Below are 18,523 nucleotides of genomic sequence, written 5' to 3' on the forward strand. Positions count from 1 at the left end.
AATGCCCAGGAATTTCTGCCCTTGGACCTCCAAGCCACGCCCCTTGGGAAAGTGCTAGGATAGTGGTGGGGTGCTCAGAGGTGAGGACTCCCAGTTACCTGCTTTGGGTGACTCTGGCCTTAGCTGGCCCTGAGGTGGAAGCCGCCTGGGAACTGTGGGTCAGAGGAAGTCAGCTTCAGCTCCCTCAAATGTGGGGATCTTCCATCCCCAAGTGACCCACTCGATCTTTGGGACTGTCGTGCTGTGAACTGGTCAAGAGAAGTATATGATCCAACTCCTGACTCAAGACCCTTGCCTGCTTGATGGATGAAGAGGGAAGGCGGATAGAACCAGCTGAGTGGAACCAGCCAGAGAGCAAGCACAGAGTGACAAATCACTCAGGGACAAAATCATGCAGGCAGGCAGGTGGGCAACCTGAGTCCATTTCATCAGCCATTGTTTAATTTCTTCTTGGCTGTACTTTCTGCTTTATTTCCAACCCAGTCAAAACCAGATGTGTGCAAAAGTCATGCTATCACCCAGCACAGGATTACCTAAGATCTATTATAATGCAGCTTCATGCCATTACAATATTCCCATGCCCCTCGCGGGGCAGCGTGCATCTGTTTTAGTGCTACCTAACGTCTGTTAGGTGCAAGCTGGCCCACACATGGCTCCTAACCAGAACAGTCTACAAGTGACAGCGTGACCAGAGAGCAGAGACAGGAAGGAGGCCCAGACATGAGTGTGGGATGCTGCAGAACAGCAACAGGATGCTTCTGCTATCCCCAAATGTTATCTCAAATACCTCAACATCAATGCTTTGTGTTCCATGTTCCTCTTCTCCTTGGATAGCCCCTCCTTCTGAAAGTCAGAACTGTCTGCTCTTGAGCTTGCCTTGAGGGAAGGAAATAATTTAGATAAGCAGAGAGGAAGACAGGCAAGGGATGTGGTGGGGCAAAGGCAGAGATGTATCTTCACAGGTCCCTGTTCTCAGCACCCAGAATCACCCCTTCCCTGTAGGAGGGAGCTGATAGAAAGAGGGGATCTCCATCCAGGAGCCACCCACCAGGCAGCTGGAAACATTTGCCAACAGCAGGTACACCTAGGGCTCAGCAGAGGGTTCGGTGAGCATGGTCTTGCCCAGTTTGTGCCACACTGAGCACCGGCTGGAGGAGGAAGGGGCCAGAATGCCATCTGGACACAAGTGCTCCCTCACCACCTGGGCCTGTGTCGCCTCAGGCTTTTGTGTCAGATCAGCCACTCCCTCTACAGATAATGCTGCTCCAGGCAAAGAGGCTTAGGTGGGTCTCCAGGGCAACCGCAGCTCAGGAGCTGGCCCACCTCCATGGTTCATCAGGGAAGCTGTGGCTCCAGCCTCGCGGGACACACACACACACACACTCACCCCACAAACAATAGCCCAGGCTGGATCTCTCCTCCTGTCTCTTCTCTTGGTAAAACTTCTCAGAGAACCAAAGAGAGGCAAAAGCCTGAGGCCAGCCGGCAGCAGCAGAGAAGCTGAGGGAGACTTGAGGATGTAGACTGCCCTGCCCTGCTGTGGGTGCTCAACTTTCTTTTTTTTCCTGAAAATATCCGGACACTCTCTTCTCCCAGACTGGGAAGCAGAACGCAGGCCCCCTGCTGCGACGCTGCACCTGAGCAGAGGCTGACCTCAGAGGTAAGATGGAGGTCTCCCCAGGAGACAGTGTCTTCCCCACCCGCACCCTGGCACAGCTGCACCTTTGGAAGTTAGGGCTGAGGCATGGAGCTGGGTGGGGCGGCCTCAGGGGGTGTGGCAGGCTGGGGAGCCTAGAAAGCCGCCCACCTCCAGGACCCAGATGGCCACAGGAAGGCCCCTTTAGTCCTCATCAGTTCCACAGGAGTTGGAACCGATGAGGGTCCTGCAGCATCCTTGGGGCTATAGCCTGCTCCTTGTTTTGTAAACCTGTGGGAAGCCATCGTTTTTGCCTGTTCTGGAACTGTAAGCCTCTTGGGGAGGACCCAGCTTCAGCAGGTTCCCTTTTGCCTTTATAGAGTGGACACAGGCAGGGGGAAGGAAAGTGAAACCCAAATCAGAGACTCCTGCATGGGTTTGCGAACTGTGATTCAAACACCTACTAAGTCCAAGGCACAGAGTCAGGCTCTGGGGATGCAGCAGCACCTAGGGCACGAGGGTGATGGATGTGCCTCAGTCCCCTCGACCATGGAAAAGTCTGTGCATCCCCGATAACACGCCCAGGACAGCGGGCCCAGGCAGATTGGTGCAGGGTGGGGCGCCACGGAGATCGGGCCTAGAAGGAAAGTCCAGCTGCAACCAAGGAATGAGGATCAGTCCCCTCCTGCTGTGGTCAGTCAGACCTGTGTACACGCCCTCTCCTGGCTGCACCTCTGCCTCAGAATGGGAAGGACTGGCTGACATCCACTCATTCATTCAGGAACCGCTTATCAAGTGCTACCGTGTGCAGCAGATTCAACCCACATTCCTCTCACCCTTGCAGAATTCATAGCTACGTGGGGGAGAGAGAAATACAACCCAAAATGTGAGAAACATGTTTGCTAGATGCCGTGGTGATGGGCCGTTGTGTCAGGCCCTGGTGGCTGGGATCAGTGCTCCATGCTTGGGGGGCAGTGAGGGGCCGGCTGCAGGGAGGAGTTGTCTCTTGAGGGGTTCCTGACAAATGAGCAGATGTCTGTCAGGTGGGCAGAGGATCCACAGGTCAGGCCTGCTCATACCTGGCTTGGTGGATTACAGGTTATTTTTCTATGATGCCAAAGAGAAATGAGGTCAATTTGCAATCTGTAAAGTTGGACTTGGGCCTTACCAAACACAGGGCTGGGAGGAAGATTAGCCAGAGAAGCACCTGCTCTTTGCCCCCACTGAGAAGTCTCTGCCCAGACTGAGGGTCTGGCGTCAGCAGAGCCAGCCTGCCCGTGCAGTGAAGCTGCTGGCGCTCTGGGACATGCCCGGGCCCGGCAAGTCACACAGAGCAGCCCCCCACCCTGGCCTGCAGATGCCTAGCTCAGCTTCAGAGGTGGAGGACCCGGGCTGGGTCCCCTGGCTGTGGCTCCCTTTGCACTGAGAAATTAGCCTTCCTGGGCAAGGTCTGCACGCCCTCACTGTTTGGCTGGGGCCAGTGCAGGGCCTCAGTTCTCACTAGAGGTGAGGGCACTCTCATCCCTCCTGCAGGGGTCAGAGCCCTGTTTCTAGCTCCAAGGTCACACTCCCCATTGTTCCCACCATTGAGACATCCCTGGTCCCCCTCTGAGTGCCAGCTGGAACCAGAGACTCCTCTTGCCCTTGAGGCACAGCGGGAGAGTTCTTCCAGCACAGCTAACGAGCCACAGCTGGTAGTGGCGCCTCCCAGGGAGCCACAGAAAAGACATTATCCTCAGGGATGTTCAAAAATAGGCTGAAAGGAAGGCTCTGAGAGTGTGGGGGTGGAAGGGGTAATGAAGGGGAAAGGAAAGAGGAAAGAGAAGATCAGAGAAGGGAAGATAACGGGCGTGGGTGAGTGACGCCAAAAGGCAGAGACAGAACATGCGAGGGCTTCCCTATCATCCGCTCTGCTGTGTAAACCCGAGGCCGCACCACCTGGGCCCTCTCTAGAAACAAGGAGGCTCAGCTCTCCCAACACGGTGACCAGAAGCCAGGGCTGGGGAAGGCCAGAAACAAAGCTGGGGTCAAGCTTGCACCAAGCCAGGGGATTCTTTACTTTTTGTGCCCCCTTTGGGAGTCTGTGAAGCCTGTGGACACATTCTTAGAAAAATGCTTCTAAATGCATAAAAGTAAATTCATTGGGTTACAAAGGAAACAAGCTCTATTGAAATGCAGCTATCAAAAAAAAAAAGGAAAAACGATTTATGATACAGTAATATGTGTGCTTCCCTATCAACATGTGAAATAATAAAACCTAGTAGCAAGTCTAATAAATGCCACAATTTCATAGTAGTGATGAGCACACCTGATAATTCAAGAATAACAACTTTAAAGCGTTTTGCGAAAAATCTGTGATTTCTGCTGGAGATAAAGCTACGGGGCTACTGATACTACTGTCTATGGTCTATGGCCCTCATTCATAACTAAAAGAAATACCACATTTCAGTTAAAGGTTAGTGGAAATAAAGATGACTTTTTTCCCCACCCAAGTTCATAAATCCCTGAATTTTCCCTAGGACCCCAGGGTAAGAATCTGTACTAAGCGACAATGGTAGCCACTGATCTAGGTGAACCAGCGTATTGTTAGTTTATAAAAATAAAACATTTACACAGACATGACCTCGTTTGATTTTCACAGTAACTTGAAGTAGGTACCTTTATTATTCCCTTATAGATTGGGGAAACTGAGGCTTGGGGCCATGAAGGTGACTTGGACACAGGCAGCATACGTGGGAGGGGAAGGGCATAGGAACTGAATTCAGGTTTTCTCTGCTGAAGGCTGCACTGTCTCCCCAAGCCCAGCCTGCTCCACCTGAGCTGGTGATCAAACAGAGGCGGAGTGGGGGTGCAGCCAGGCCGCCCAGCATGCATCTGAGGTCAAAAGCAGTGGAGGTGGTGAGTGGGGGTGAGAGTGGGGAGGGTACTGGACCCCAGGCCCCAGACTCCGCAGAGGGAATATGGGGAGAGGGAACGGCAGGCATGTATGTGTCAATGGACAGCAGCAACTCTGTCCCCACCCTGGCTCCCAGACAAAAGAGGGAAATGCAGCCCAAAGATTCTTACCGATGACCCCAAGGTGGATAGGGGTCTTAACAAGCAGGGCCCAGCCCACGTTCTTAGCTGGCTTTCATTTCTTTTCTTCTCGTTTTGTGTCGTCATTGGATTTGGTCATCTGTCTCCTCTCTACAGAGCCTTCAAGATCTCTTTCCAGGTGGGTTTTTCTTTTTGTTTTTATTTTTGTTTTTGTTTTTGTTTGACGGAGTCTTGTTCTGTCGCCTAGGATGGCGTGCAGTGGCGCCATCTTGGCTCACTGCAGCCTCCACCTCCCAGGTTCAAGCAATTCTCATGCCTCAGCCTCCTGAGTAGCTGGGATTACACGCACCCACCACCACACCTGGCTAATTTTTGTATTTTTAGTAGAGATGGGGTTTCACCATATTGGCCAGGCTGGTCTCAAATTCCTGGCCTCAAGTGATCTGCCTGCCTCGGCCTCCCAAAGTGCTGGGCTTACAGTCATGAGCCACCGCTCCCGGCCTCCAGGTGAACTTTTTAGCCACCTGATTGTGTCTCATAAGAATTACAAACCCCTGATCACTGCACAGGATTTTTATAGTTTACCAAATGTTTTCACATATTGTCTCCTACCCGAGTCTCAGAGGAGCCCTGTGGAGTGGGCTGAGCTGGCGTCTGAACACCATTTTATAAATGCAGAAACCAAGGCCTCGCTGGTTAATGAGCTGTGGCGGTTATGCAGAGAATAGGGGGCAGGCACTTCCTGGGCACACCCTGCGCTGATTACACAGCCGAGGCCCAGGAGTCTCCTTCCACTCAGGAGAGTTGTGCCTTTGGTGGCATCGCAATTGCTTGTCTGCTTGTTTTTCCCCCTCTTTTGAGTGTACACTCCTTGAGGGAGTCCCAGCACCTAGCACAGCGACAGGCAGGTCACACACTCCTCCTGTGTTTGCTGAGTGAGTGAGTGGATGAGAACTCAGACCTGCGCTTCAGTCTGCAGGCCCTAGGCCCTCCCCGCACATGCCACTGTGCAAGGCCTCGATGCCCAGGCTCGTGGGTGGAGAAAGGCACAGCAGCAGAAATGAGCAGAATATGAACTGCAGGCAGGGGTCCTGAGGAATAATGCAGGCCGTGAGGTAGAGGGAATCAGGAAGGCTTCCTGCACAAGTGAGTTTTGAGGTAGAGTTTTCCCAACTTCTAAACTTGAATATGCATAAACATGCAGAAAAGTGCAATAAATATCCATCAATATCCCCCAGATACAACAATTGCTAATATTTTGCCATATTTGCTCTTGTAGGGGCCAAGGGTTTAGCCCTATGAAGGTTCACTTAAAAATCAACTCAAGAAAGGCTAATTGGAGAAAAGGCGTACACATTTATCACAAATGTGTACATGGGGAGAATCACAGAGGAACTGCTCACCCACACTGGGTTTCGGAAGCTTATAGACCATCCTGGCAAAGCAGGTTATGGGAGGGGAGAACAGCAGTTCTGGTGAGAGGATTACTAGGGAGAATGAACAGGGCAGGGATCAGAAATTAACTTGTACATTATCCTGTGAGAGGGTCTGTTTAGGTGGGGGCTCATTCTCGGTCTTAAGAAAGGGGAAGAAAAAAACCATTGTTCCCTTTGGTGGATCTGAATCTTAGGCAGACAAAGGCTTTGGAAGGGAAGGTGGCTGTGGGGAGGGCCAGAGAGACCACGAGGCTTCTTCAGCTCAGCATGTCCAAATGCCATATCTTAGGATATTGGTTTCTGAGCCCCAACACCCTGTTTATGGGGTGTGTGTATACATATTTATGTAATGTTTTCTGAACTATTTGAATCTAAGATATTGTAGTCACCCGTAAACACTTCAGCCCCTCCTAAGATTGAGCTATTGGCCAATATTCCACAGATCATTTTCTTTTTTTCTTTTCTTTTTTTGGAGACAGAGTTTCACTCTTGTCACCCAGGCTGGAGTGCAATGGTGCAATCTCGGCTCACTGCAGCCTCTGCCTCCCGGGTTCAAGCCATTCTCCTGCCTCAGCCTCCCAAGTAGCTGGGATTACAGGCACGCACCATCATGCCTGGCTAATTTTTGTATTATTAGTAGAGACGGGGTTTCACCATGTTGTCCAGGCTGGTCTCAAACTCCTGACCTCAGGTGATCCACTTGTGCCGGCCTCCCAAAGTGTTGGGATTATAGGTGTGAGCCACTGCGCCCGGCCCCATGGATTATTTTCTAACATCCAGCTCATATTCAAATTTCCTCAGTTATCCTAATTTTTTTTTTGTTTGAGTCAGAGTTTCTCTCTGTCGCCCAGACTGGAGTGCAATGGCACGGCCGCTCACTGCAACCTCTGCCTCCCAGTTTCAAGTGATTCTTCCACCTCCCAAGTAGCTGGAATTACAGGTGCCTGCCACTATGCCCAGCTAATTTTTGTATTTTTAGTAGAGACGGGGTTTCACTGTGTTGCCCAGGCTGGTCTCGAACTCGTGACCTCAGGTGATCCACCCACGTTGGCCTCCCAAAGTACTGGGATTATAGGTGTGAGCCACCACACCCAGGCTTTTTTTCTTTTAAATATAAAGAAGGAGATCTTTCCTAACTTGATAAAGGGTATCTCCTTTTTTTTTTTTTTGAGATGGGGATCTCACTCTGTCACCCAGGCTGGAGTGCAGTGGCGCGATCTCAACTCACTGCAACCCCTACCTCCCAGGCTCAAGTTAGCTCAAGTTATCCTCCCACCTCAGCCTCCCGAGTAGTTGAGACTACAGGCGCGCACCAAGACGCCCAGCTAATTTTTTATATTTTTGGTAGAGATGGAGTTTCACCATGTTGCCCAGGCTGGTCTCGAACTCCTGAAGTCAAGCCTCCCAAAGTGCTGGGATTACAGGCATGAGCCATCGTGCCTGGCCTATCCTAATTTTTTAAAACGAGGATTCAATCAGTGTTCATGTGTTTGAGGCAGGTTGTAAGTGCTGTTGACTGAGTAGGAACCGTTCATCATGGGAAGATTCTGAGGTCACCATGGCACTGCCACTCGCCAGGTCGTGAGCCAAGTGCGGGGGCCTTGGGGCTTACACTGAGGAGTTGGCTCTGCCACAGTGGTGAATCTGGAGCCAGGCGGTGTAGAAAATTGTGCCAGACACTCAGCAAAGGTCACTCTTGCTGTTGTTTCACAGACCTCCCCCAGGTACCACATCCTTCCCAGTCTCAGCCGAGGTTCAGGTTCTGGGGATACCCTGGGATAAGGTGGCCCCCTCTGGATTCTGTCTAGCCTGCCCTCCTGCCTGTCTCTGTTCTTCCTCCCTCTGTCTCTCCCTCCCTCCTTTGCCCTTAAGAACTTAATCGGACCCACTGAAGAGCCTTCTGGGGGAGCAGTTGGCACCGAGGACAGAAATAGCACCAGCAGAAATCTTGTCTCTGTCAAAGACTCCAGTCCTGGCCAGAGTTGTGGGGAGTGAGGGGATGGGCAGGAGATGACTCAGAACACCCTCCTCCCCTGTGAGACCCTACACCTGGGCCAAAGAGGCTCAGAGCCCACAAAATTCAGGATTCAGGTGGGATTGCCCCACTCAGCCCCTGCCATCTGGAGTTGGGGGAGGCGGGTCACAAAGCACCTTCTCTAGTGGCCAGCTCAGGTCAGGAGCCTTAAGCCCAGGGAAGCGGGACCCCATACAGGCTGCACCCCAGGCTGTACTCGGACTTGCTTCTGGCCTTACTCTGCCTTGAGGTGAAGTGTCTGGGGGTCCAGGAGACATGCCAACCTGTGGGCACTTCCCTTTGAGATCAGGCTTAGGGACTGAAATCAGAATTCCCTGCCAGACAGTCGCCCGCCCACTTCCCCACAGAAGGGGCCACTGAGCAGGGCAGACGGCACTGCCAGCGAGCAACCCTAAGTCAGAGGGTGGCAAAGAGGTGGCTGGTTGCAGGGGTGTGGCTGGGCCTTGGAGGTGAAAGCTGGGGTGTCCCCACACGTGTTTGCAAGGCCCCTTACCATGTGGCATGAAGCGGAGGTGGGAAGAGAGGGAAGCAGGCTGAGGGCCGGGAGCTGTCCCAACCCACTTCAATGTACCAGAGAAGAACTCTGAGGAGTCCAAGAATGCTGTCTGAATCTCACCCTCCACGTGGTTAGGAAGGTATAGTTGACAAGGGAGGAAACAGAACATGCTTTATTTAATAGTTTGTTAGCTTATGTGGCCGTGGCATGGATATTCTGAAGTCAATTTGCCCTGGAGGCAAAAGTTTTCTTCAGTGTCTCCCATTTATTCTCCCACATTTCTCCCGGCCACAGGAGAACCCTCTACTGCCAAGCCACTCTCTTGCTCTCTTCTTTCAGCTCACATTCAAACCCAGATTAAGAAGAAAAAAAATCTCCCTAAGGAGCTTTGGAAAATGCCTTCTTGTTCAGGGTCAGGTCAGGTCAGGTCAGGTCAGGTCTGTGTGGCTTGTTCCTTGATCCAGCTGTTATAGCTTCTCCATCATTTATTCGTTCCTTTGTTCGGGCACTCATTCATTCATTTGTTTGCTATTTATTAAGTGCCTACTGACTACATGTCCAGCACCAGGGATGGAAAGGTGAATTAGGCACAGGCCCTGCCCACATACCACACTTGGGGTCAGGGGAGGTAGGCAGTCACGTTCCGTAAAGTGCTCCTGAGCTCTGAAAAACACCTGTGCAGAGTGTAGTCAGGGGACAAGGTAGATTGTGGCCACATCTACCTCGGAGGTGGGAAGGTCAAGAAAAGCTTCCGAGGGTGCTGACCCTGGACCTGGTCTCCATGCGGAATGGGCAGGCATTTCAGGCAGAGGGAGGAACATGACAAAGGCATGGAGCTGTGCAACAGCCTAGCACATTCAGTAGCCCCTGCAGGAACAGTGACTCCGCATGCTTGTAGTGCTCTTCGGTGGCTACACCATTCACTCTTTTGGTGCTAAGCATCGACCTAACCCATAGACTTTTAAAAATACAAACACTCCAGGGAAAGTGACACATTCAGTTACAGTTACAGTCCTTGTACCTGAACTGATGGAATCCTTTAGCCTTAGGCAAGGCTCCTGATGCTAATGGCTCTCTGGCCATGACACCCCCACCCCTGCACTCCCACCCCCCAGTACACACAGTACTACCCAACCTCTTTATTCTGGGCACATAAAGCAGGTGAGGGCTAAGACGTAAACGTCCTAGCTGCTACTGACCCCAGGAGTAAGCTAATGGTTCGTCCTTTCGTCCCACCCTCCCAGGAAGCGGTCAGCTGTGTAATCTGAAGCCTCCATTGGTGATAGGCTTAGGTTGAGTGGAGAATGAAAGTTCTCAGATTTTTTTTTATTTTTTTTTTGAGTTGGAGTCTCGCTCTGTTACCCAGGCTGGAATGCAGTGGCGCCATCTCGGCTCACTCCGCCTCCCCAGTTCAAGCGATTCTCCTTCTTCAGCCTCCTGAGTAGCTGGGACCACAGGCATGTGCCACCATGCCCAGCTAATTTTTGTATTTTTAGTAGAGACGGGGTTTCACCGTGTTGGCCAGGATGGTCTCAAACTCCTGGCTTCAAGTGAGCCACCCTCCTCGGCCTTCCAAAGTGCTGGAATTACAGGCATGAGCCATCATGTCTGGCCCGTTTTCAGATTTCTTAATTCTGTTGGTTGCTAAAGGAGTTGGTCATTCAAGTCTCCATCGGTAAGTAGAGATTTAGCTGTGGCCTTCCAGAAGGCTGCTGCTACCCCATCATAATATTCTCCTTTGTGTCTGATTATCTACCTTAACAATTCATTTCTCTGGGTTAAGCACTGGGGTGCAGGGTGGTGGGAGGGTGGCCTAAAAATGCATGTGTCCTCTGGAGGTGACACCTCCTTCATCACCATGCTGTTGAGACTGAGTTCATTTGACCTCTTTTTTCTGCATATGGAGGGTCTAAGCAGAAATGGGATCATTGGTGCATGGAAGGTGGAACTGCTTGGAGGGAGAAAGGTGCAGAAAGGGGAAGTGAGACCCCTCGAAGACCCACTTCAGGCTTTAGCTCGGGAATGTCATTTCCCTTCACTGTTGTCAGAAGCACAGATCACATCTGACAGGTCATGGAGTAGCTCATTCACCCATTCATTCATTCGTTCATTCATCTACTTGGTCTATCCTTCACCAAATTCGTATTGAGCAGGCCTGTGTGGGGGCTCCATGATCAGTTAGGTTTGCTGCTGTCAGACCTCCAGCTGTCTCACCTTGTTCCGTGGCCAGATCCTCCCTCCACCTGGGACCCCTTCTCCATCAGCCCATGTGTCTGAAGCCCACACTCACCTCTCAGCCCACTCTGGCCGCTTTCACCATCTAGGGTCACTCCTTCCCCTCCCACATCAGTGCTGACTCTATGCTTCACCAGCAGAGTTCCCTCTCTCCATTGATGTTGCAGTGTTTACTCAACCAATCTTGCCTCTCCTGGAGAGCAGGATCCTGGCATCATCCTTTCATGTTTATGTCCCTCCACAGATGTGTACACAGTGCTTGATTAATGCTGAATGAATGAAGGGTGGGCAAGTTGGTTTTTTTCGGGTTAATGTTAATCCATATAGTTTTTTTTTTTTTTAGACGGAGTTTTGCTCTTTTTGCCCAGGCTGGAGTGCAATGGTGTGATCTTGGCTCACTGCAACCTCCACCTCCCGGGTTCAGGCAATTCTCCTGCCTCAGCCTCCCGAGTAGCTGGGATTATTACAGGCATGCACCACCATGCCTGGCTAATTTTGTATTTTTAGTAGAGACAGGGTTTCTCCATGTCGGTCAGGCTTGTCTTGAACTCCCGACCTCAGGTGATCTGCCCGCCTTGGCCTCCCAAAGTGTTGGGATTACAGGCGTGAGCCACCATGGCTGGCCAACTCCATAGAGTTCTAAGTGTCTTTCGTCAATAGGCTGGAGGCATTTAGAAACTGAGGGTGTTTTCCTGGTAGACTGACATAGGATGTATCTGTTCTGAGTGTGTGTGTGTGTGTATTGTGAGTGTGTGTGAGTGTTTGAGTGCGTATGTGTTCCCCTTAAATCATAGGGAAAGCTTGTGCTCAGCCATAGTCCATGTGTTTCCAGCTTTGTTGGGAGTTAGTGGGGATTCAGGAGGCCCTTTCTCTGGGCACAATCCTGGGGATGCTTTAAGGATCATAATCACAAGAGTCTCTTACTTTTATGTGATGTTTACAGTGTACAAAGTTTATTCACAACTGCTTCTCACAACAGCCCTATCTTGTCTTACAGAATTAGAGATGATTGCTCAGGGAAATTAAGCCACCTACTTGAGGCCACTCAGCTGTTAGGGTGGAGCAGGTCTTCTCCCCTGGGTCCCAGCTCTCCTCTCTCCCCCCTGGGTTTCCAGGTTCTCCACCCTGACTAACAGAGGGGCCCAGGAAAGATGCACACCTGTCCTGTCTCAGCAGGGCCAGGGGCTATGTCTCTCATCTCATGGCTTCGGTGGAACGAGGCCCCGTCCCGGCTGTCCTCCAGGAGCCCTGCTGAGATGGTGCTGGAGACACTTATGATGGAGCTGACAGGGCAGATGCGAGAGGCTGAGAGGCAGCAGCGGGAGCGCAGCAATGCGGTCAGAAAGGTCTGCACCGGTGTGGACTACAGCTGGCTGGCCAGCACACCCCGGCCCACCTATGACCTCAGCCCCAGTGAGCGGCTGCAGCTGGAGGATGTCTGCGTTAAGATCCACCCATCCTATTGTGGGCCTGCTATCCTCAGGTGAGCACTGGGATGGGGACCCTTGCCGGGCTGCAGGCTCCAGGAAAGGTGGCTGCAGTGGCAGGGGCCTAAGGCCACCAGGACTAGAGCCAGGGAGCCTGGATGATCTAGTTATCTGTTAGAAGGAGCAAGAGCGGAAAAGGAGTCTGAAAGAGATCGTGAAACGCTGGGCTAGGGTTAGGGGTCCAGCAGGAGGCAGGAGGCAGCTCCTGGAGACGTGTGAGTTTTGATTCAAGAGAATGCAATACCTCTGAGTTTTCTCTTCTCCCTGCCCAGATTGTTACTGTCCTGGATTTTAACTTACCTGGCTTCTTTTCTTTTGTCAGTTTATCTTCAATATTACCTTCTTGGAGAAGTTTTCCCAGACATTTCTCCAAAATCAGATTCTTAATTATCCTAGCTTATGTTAGCTTTCACGCTAGTCTGCCCACAGGAGAGTGTGTGTGTGTGTGTGTGTGTGTGTGTGTGTAGGAAGGGTTCAGACAAAACCCTGGGGCACTGCACATTTAGATCTTGGGTGCAACAATGTTCCTTGAATATAAATGTAACCTTACTGAAGCTGTGACCACGTGGTCCTGTCTCAGAAGGATCGGTGCTGATGTTAAAGAAGCATCGAGTAATTTCAAAATAACTCAAGTTCTTTGTCTACATTTCTCTTTGTAAAGGAATATAAATCCACAATAAAAATCTTAAAATTCTTGTTAGTCTCCCAAAATCTTCCCTCACCCATGCCTTTAACCAACATATGCATTTATTGTACACCTTTTTCTTTGAAATTCCCTTTAAAAGCTCCTCTCCTTCAGCGCCATTCACCTTCTTCAGCCCCGTCCACACTCCTTGGTTTTTGTAGAGCTTTTACCACCCCTCCCCTTTCTTCCTCCAGGCGGAGAACCTTACCCTCCCCCAGCTTTCTGATTCTGGACTGTGGAAGCCTCCCAAAGTGTATCTATTCCAGAAGCACCTGGGGACAGGGGTGGGTCATGTGGTGGAGCTGCTGAAAAGGGAATCTGGTCTGGCAAATCAAACCTCAAAAGTGAGGGGGAAGGCTGGGTACACACAGGTCATGATAGTCCTGTCTCATTTCTGGTCTCATGTCACTGCTGAGAAGTCCTGACTCTCAATCTGGTGGAGGAAACCTGGTATTAAATAGACTTGCTAACATTAACTTGTGAGTTCTAAGCACAGATAGCCTAGGCAGAGGAAACAGCTTGGGAAAACACACAGGGCCTTGGGAGAACCTGGGACATGTGGGGCCACAAGTGATTCTTCCCAGCTGATGTGCAGGGTCTTCCTGGGGAGTATCAGGGGACTCCTGTGCATGGCAAACAGCTCACCTGGAAGGAATATCACAGGGGCAGTGACATAATCAGATATAGGTTTCAGAAAGATCACGCTGGCCAGTGGGTGGAGAAGAGACAGGAGAGGCTTAGCCAGAAGGCCTCCCATCAGTAAGGCTGCCACTGCAAAGGGCTCCCCTTAATGCTCTGTCATCAACAACCCTAGGTAAGTGTCAGGATCTTTACATACCTTACTTCATTATAGCTCACACAAAGGCAGCTGTCATCTCAGATTACAGACAAGGAGGCTGAGGCCAATGGAGGCCAAAAGTGGCGGAGCTGGGATTTGAACGCAGGATTGGTTGAAGCAGTAGCAGCAGCGTGGGGTGGTTCCTGATTCGCTTCAGGAGCAGGGTAGAGTGGACTAACTGGCCACGACAATGCACGGGCAGCCCCTCGGGGTTAGACGCCCCGGGGTGCCAGGCCTGCTGTTGTGGGTGAATGGCCCCAGCGCCCTCCCCTCCCGCCCAGGTTCCGGCAGCTGCTGGCGGAGCAGGAGCCCGAGGTGCAGGAGGTGTCCCAGCTCTTCCGCTCCGTGCTGCAGGAGGTCCTGGAGAGGATGAAGCAGGAAGAGGAGGCCCACAAGCTGACGCGCCAGTGGAGCCTGCGGCCCCGCGGCAGCCTGGCCACCTTCAAGACCCGCGCGCGCATCTCTCCCTTCGCCAGCGACATCAGGACCATCTCTGAGGACGTGGAGCGGGACACGCCGCCGCCACTGCGGTCCTGGAGCATGCCCGATTTCCGGGCGCCCAAAGCCGACTGACCCCGGCCGCTTCCCTGCCCAGAAGCGGAACCGTCTGCAGGGGGAATGATAGGCCGGTGACCGGAATGCCAGGCCCTGGAACATCCCCACCTAGGCCTGAAGAGGAGACCCAAGAGGCGGCCCCATCCCAAGACGCTGCTATAAAATGAAGCAACTCCCTGCCCCATCCTTTCCTCTGGCCTCAAAGCCGAGTTAGGTCGTAGAGCGGCACCGCCCTCTCCCTCTCCTGCGCTAGTCTGCAGGAGCAGTCCTTTCCCTAACTGGTAGATTCAAGGTTTTGGAAGACAGACCATTGCCCCATCCTCATCTCCTGCTTCTGTCTAAAAGGGGACAGTTGCCCTGCCTTTTTGCAAGACCTAGGTTCTCACCCCAATTTCAGGGATGTCCCATTCACTCCCCTACCCCCATCCCTGATGAGAAGGGACCTGTTGGTTGGTATCCACTCTTGCTAGTACTGGCTGAGCTCACCACTGCAGGTAGGTAACACACAGTCTCATAGGCAGGCACAGCTGGAAGGTCCAGAGAGACAATTAGATCCACTCTCTTCAGCTAGTAAATGTGGAACTTGAGGCTCAGAGAGGGACACTTCTTCTGCCTTTAACTGCAGCCAGCTCCTCATGAACAGTGAGATTGTTCCTGCATGAATAGTGTCTGTTCCTGAGTTTGGAATCCTGGGCTATGAAGGGACAGGTCCAAAGGCTACATCTCTACCTACCTGTGGCCTGATCCATCTCTTACCTTGGCAGTGGGATGAGAATCTAAGCTGCTCTCCAAGAAGTGTAGCTAGGGGTGGGGGTAGGTTACTCATTACCCCATGCCACAATGTCATCACAGGGGCTGTGGCCAGTCCCTAACAGCTTCTTCCAGAGGCTCAGCTCCAAGGCCTTCAGATGCTGCTCTAAAGAGCCCAAGTTTCTCAATTCCAGGGTTCCCCTTTCTGCAGCTGGTCACACCTGCTCTCTGGCTTTCTCCAGAAAGTGATGCCCAAACCCCTAACTGACCTTGAGGCAGCTGAGTGAAATGTTCTAGAAGAGCTTCCTGCAGCTTCATTGTCCTTCCGTTTTCTAACATGGTTAGGCATGTGGATTACCCAATGTGTGATCATCCATGGAAAATCTGGAAGGCCTGGAGGCCTTCCCACACACTCTGGGGTTGAAGTGGAGTGTAAGGGGGATGGGTGGGGAAAGTGTCTACCCTCAACTACCAGCACACGTGGAGAAAATGCAAATGGACCTTAATAGTAGCCTAAATAAAATGCCCGGAGGAGATATAATCAACAGGGGGGAAAAATCTGTGTATTCCCTCAGTGGAAAAAATGTTTTTTTGAATGATTTGGTTTTGACTTCTCTTTTGAAGTTTTTTTGGATTTTCACTTGAATCTGGACAGAGAATCATAGGATGGTAGAAAACCTCTGATCCAACACTATCAAGATGAAAGTGTTGATTGGCTTATTAATATAATTGGTAGAAGTTGAGAATCACTTAAAATATACATCTTAAACATCTTACATATTTTATTTGAAGACATAAAAAGTTCACTTCGTTGCCAAACTTTTTTTTTTTTTTTTTTGAGACTGAGTCTCACTCTGTTACCCAGGCTGCAGTGCAGTGGCGTGATCTCGGCTCATCACAACCTCTGCCTCCCGGGTTCAAGCAATTCTCCTGCCTCAGCCTCCTAAGTAGCTGGGACTAGAGGCACGTGCCACCACCCCGGCTAATTTTTGTATTTTTATTAGAGATGGGGTTTCATTATGTTCCCAGACTGGTCTTGAACTCCTGACCTCGTGATCCACTCACCTTGGCCTCCCAAAGTGCTGGGATGACAGGCATGAGCCACTGTGCCTGGCTGCCAAACTTTTGATGAGGGTCCAAGCTGTGCTTTTTTGTGACCTATATGTTTTGTCTGGTGGGAGTTCTACACTTAAGTTTTCTCGGTTTGCACTTTAATCATAACAATAAGAACAAATGGCATAAAAGAGTTTTGGAACAAGCAGAAGTGACCCTTGGTAAGCAGACCGCTCAGCTGGTAGGGGCAAAAGTGTTGGGGGAGAATTAGAAAAAGGCCTCCACATTGTGGGCTTTCCGGGTGCCCTGGATGTGGGTCAGCAAATGTTTTAGGGGAAGTAGTTAACCTGGAGGGAGATTCAAAGGAGGCTGGATAAGAGAATGTCTATTTTTCTCCTTCCCTATCACCTTACATGTACCTATTCTCCCCAAAAAGAAGGAAGACCTTAGCTTTCAATGTGGTGTTCTTTTTTAAGTTTAAGTAACTGGCTGCCAATGAAAACCTTCCCTTCCAGCCGCAGAAATGTGGACAGAATCCACCAGCCTCCTCAGACACTCCTCAGACTACTACAGGCAATCCCAGCTGGTGGCTCTCAAATTCACGACGGTCCGGAAGTTGTTCCTCTGGATCCAGGTTGTTAAAGGGACTAATGAGGTCTGCTTCCATTTCTATGTTTAAAACCTCAATAACCACAAATAAAAGAACAAAAAGTTTGAGAGTGTCCTTGTAAGTATCTGATGAGTGGCTGGTGGTATTTTGGAGGGGACAGGTTGAGCGTGTTCAAGACTACCACAGCCAGCCTGTTTGCACCCAGCTCAATACCACTAGCCACTAGAGGGCGTGGGTGGGAAGCTTGTACTACTTGGTGACTACATCTTTTTTTTTTTAACTTATGAAAATCTTCAGACACACAAAAATGTACAGGGAAAAGTTTAAGAAGCCCCATATACCTACCATGAAAGTTTAATAGTTACTAACATTTGTCCATATTGTCTTTATTTTTGTGTGTGGAGTATTTTAAGATAAATCCCAAGATGTGATAATTCACCCCTGAATACTTCAGTATGCACTACGTAGGAATAAGAACTTCTTCCTATGTAACTATACTACCATTATCACTCCTAACAAAATTAACAGTAATTCTTTAATATTACCTAATGCCCTGTCCATATTCACATTTCTCTGTTCCCAAGAAATAATTCTTGCCATTTATTCCTTTGAACAAGGATCTAATCAAGTCCCACAAATTGACAAGAAAGTTGCAGTTTATTTTTGTTGTTGTTGTTATTTTATTATATTTTATTTGCAGTTTGTTTTCCAGTGGTCATATAGTATTATGTAATTCCATAATGAAGCATTGCTTAAAGATAGAGTGCTTATGGAACACTCATGTTAATATGCAATAAGTTAGTGACTGAATACAAATGATAAAAATTCTGCAAATTAGCCTAATGATACTCTTTACTCAGATCCTTGTTATGTTATTTGATTAAAATTCTTCCACAGTTGGAACCAAGATTCCTTCATACTTTGAAAATTAATGTTAAAAATTGATAGTGGCCTGGGCATGGTGGCTCACACCTGTAATCCCAGGACTTTGGGAGGCCATGGGGGGGCAGATCACGTGAAGTCAGGAGTTTGAGACCAGCCTGGCCAATATGGTGAAACTCCATCTCTACTAAAAATACAAAAATTATCCAGGCATGGAGACACATGCTTGTAATCCCAACTACTCAGGAGGCTGAGGCAGGAGAATTGCTTGAACCTGGGAGGTGGAGGTTGCAGTGAGCTGAGATGGTACCACTGCACTTCAGCTGGGTGACAGAGCCAGACAGTGTCTCAAAAAAAAAAAAAAATTGATAGTGACAATATATCTAATCTGACTTTTCATTTGATGAAAATACTTGTCACGTCATATGTTTTATTTACCAAGATATGCTTGCAAATAGCAACCTAAACCTCTCTTTTTCTTGCCATTTAGAAACAAAACACTAACACTTATCAAAATAACTCAGGGGAAATCTTAAGAATTCCAATAGCAGATAATGAAAAAAGTTTGTCTATTTTTGATGCCATTGTTCATCATGTAGTTAAATTTCAGTCTATGTCTTAATATTCATATGGTCTCCCAACAAAACACAATGTTACTTCAAAATTTATTCATAGACGAATTATTTTTAGAAAATTATTTTATTACCTTGACTCATTTATTAAAAGGGGAAATTGACATCTATTTCCCTTTACAAATATTATTACATATTGTATCAAATTAGTATTATA

The 18,523-nt window shown here is 49.7% G+C and overlaps 1 protein-coding gene across 1 annotated transcript; it reads left to right on the top strand.

Moving 5' to 3' along the window:
• Nucleotides 1-1,381: 1,381 nt before the first annotated feature.
• On the top strand, nt 1,382-16,956 carry RD3 (retinal degeneration 3, GUCY2D regulator). The gene is made up of 3 exons (XM_003273037.2): nt 1,382-1,660; nt 12,048-12,357; nt 14,166-16,956. Exons 2-3 carry the CDS (start codon nt 12,062-12,064, stop codon nt 14,455-14,457), a joined length of 588 nt encoding a protein of 195 aa, XP_003273085.1. The 5' UTR covers nt 1,382-1,660; nt 12,048-12,061; the 3' UTR covers nt 14,458-16,956.
• Nucleotides 16,957-18,523: the final 1,567 nt, after the last annotated feature.

This window comes from Nomascus leucogenys, chromosome 5 (genome assembly GCF_006542625.1).
Source record: "Nomascus leucogenys isolate Asia chromosome 5, Asia_NLE_v1, whole genome shotgun sequence".
Classification (NCBI taxonomy): domain Eukaryota; kingdom Metazoa; phylum Chordata; class Mammalia; order Primates; family Hylobatidae; genus Nomascus; species Nomascus leucogenys.